Genomic DNA, 1,964 nt, shown 5'->3' on the forward strand with positions numbered 1-1,964 from the left:
TATGGATTCTATTCTTGTTATTAGATACTCAAAGGCTGATTTCTAAGCCGCCAAAGGGAAATTGCTGAGAAGCACCTGATTTCTAATGTAGAATCCCCAAAGTGTTCATTTTTAATGGCATAATATGATTCTAGATGATACCAAACTGGAGCTTAAAGCAGTGGGCTTAGCCTTCTATCCTATCTACCTTGTCTTCTGCCCCTTCACACAACAGTCCAGGATTTATACTTCTGATCATTGGCTGGTGAGTTAATATGGCTTCCAGATTTCTCCCCTAATTATTGTTCTAATTTTACAATTTATTATTTTGAGTTATATTTTCAGTGCAATTAGCAAGACATAGCTATTTTATACCATGTCTTTATATTAGATTTTTTTGATAATAATTTTTGTTGATGTTAAGAAATTGAATGAAACACTTCATCTCCTAGACTAATACATGATTGTTTATCAGATGCACCTAAGTGCATCATATAGTGTAAACAATGTTTATACTCAATAAAACAATATCCACTGAGCCTTTATATTCACATTTTAAAATATAGTAAACACTTGCATAGAATTTTTTCCAGGGCTCGCATCACATCTTTATTCCGAAGACTATAAATCATGGGGTTGAGCATGGGTGTCAGAATAGTGTAGAAGACAGATGCAACTTTATCTTGGCCTGAAGTATGGGAAGAGATTGGTCGCATATACATGAAAATGATGGCACCATAATATAAACTGACCACTGTCAGGTGAGATGAGCAGGTTGAGAATGCTTTTTTTCGGCCCTCAGCAGAAGACATTTGAATGACAGTGACCAGGATGAGTGTGTAGGAGGCAAGGATGACTGAAAATGGAATCAGAAGCAGAATGGTGGTGCTGATCAAAATCCCAGTTTCATAGGTCAAGGTATCCTCACAGGAGAGATGCAAGACAACAGGAAGTTCACAGTAGAAATGATTGATTTCTTTGGATCCACAAAACGGCAATCTCATGGTGCAGACAGTATGTATCAAGGCATTGAAAATACCACTGGTCCATGAGCTAACAGCCATCTGCCTACAGAGGGGCCAGTTCATGAGAAGTGGATAGTGTAAAGGTTTGCAGATGGCAACATATCGGTCATAGGACATGAGTCCCAAGAGGATACACTCAGTCCCACCCAGGGCCAACCCCAGGAAGATCTGGAAACCACAGTCAGATGTGGAGATGACTTCCTTATGTAGAAGGTAGTTTGTCATCATCTTGGGGACGCTGGTAAGTGTGAAAAGGATGTCAATGAGAGAGAGCTGCCAAAGGAAGAAATACATAGAAGTATGGAGATGACAATCTACCAAGATCAGCAGAATTAGGAGGCTGTTTCCAGTTAGTGTGAAAAGGAACATCATGGTGATAAGCACAAATATGCAGAAGTGAGTTGGGTTATATTGCAGCAGACCCAGAAGAATAAATTCAGTGAAACTGTCATTCTCCAAATGTTTCATTCTTGAAATCTCTGTAGAGATAAAAGGAAAAGCATATAGTAGGAAAAACATTTCAGTATTAATAGTGTACTACATACAAGTTAACCAATGAGAAAATGTTTGCATTACCTAATGAATTCTGGAAAAAATAGTGAATCCAGTAGATGTAAATTGCTCAAATATTTGTCTGATTTGATTTGTGCTACTGTCAGCTAGATCCCAAGACCAGATCTTACTTGCTAACCCACTTGTATCCACTGATCTTTTCCCACATTTTTCCTTAATCTCTCTTTTTTCAAGCTTTCCTCTTAACTCAGGCAACTGGAAACCAAAACTATCCTTCAAGCTCTAGCAACTGCCCTGAGAAGACCTCTAGCCAACGGACCACCCAAACCACTTTGAGTGTAACCCCCAAATTGCATGTGCACAGATAGACCATGGAATGATCTGTAGAATGACCAACAACTACCTTAAACTCATTATAATACTAAAATCTCCACCCAAGGAGGAGCA

General features: G+C 38.7%; 1 protein-coding gene across 1 annotated transcript; it reads right to left on the bottom strand.

The window, feature by feature from the left end:
* Positions 1 to 527: 527 nt before the first annotated feature.
* LOC113928626 (olfactory receptor 2AJ1-like) lies at positions 528 to 1,472 on the bottom strand. The gene has a single exon (XM_035727705.1). It carries the CDS (start codon positions 1,470 to 1,472, stop codon positions 528 to 530), a length of 945 nt encoding a protein of 314 aa, XP_035583598.1.
* Positions 1,473 to 1,964: the final 492 nt, after the last annotated feature.

Source organism: Zalophus californianus, chromosome 5 (assembly GCF_009762305.2).
Source record: "Zalophus californianus isolate mZalCal1 chromosome 5, mZalCal1.pri.v2, whole genome shotgun sequence".
NCBI lineage: Eukaryota > Metazoa > Chordata > Mammalia > Carnivora > Otariidae > Zalophus > Zalophus californianus.

Coding starts and splice junctions, on each gene's coding strand:
- LOC113928626 (XM_035727705.1), bottom strand. CDS start 1,472: ATGAAACATTTGGAGAATGACAGTTTCACTGAATTTATTCTTCTGGGT.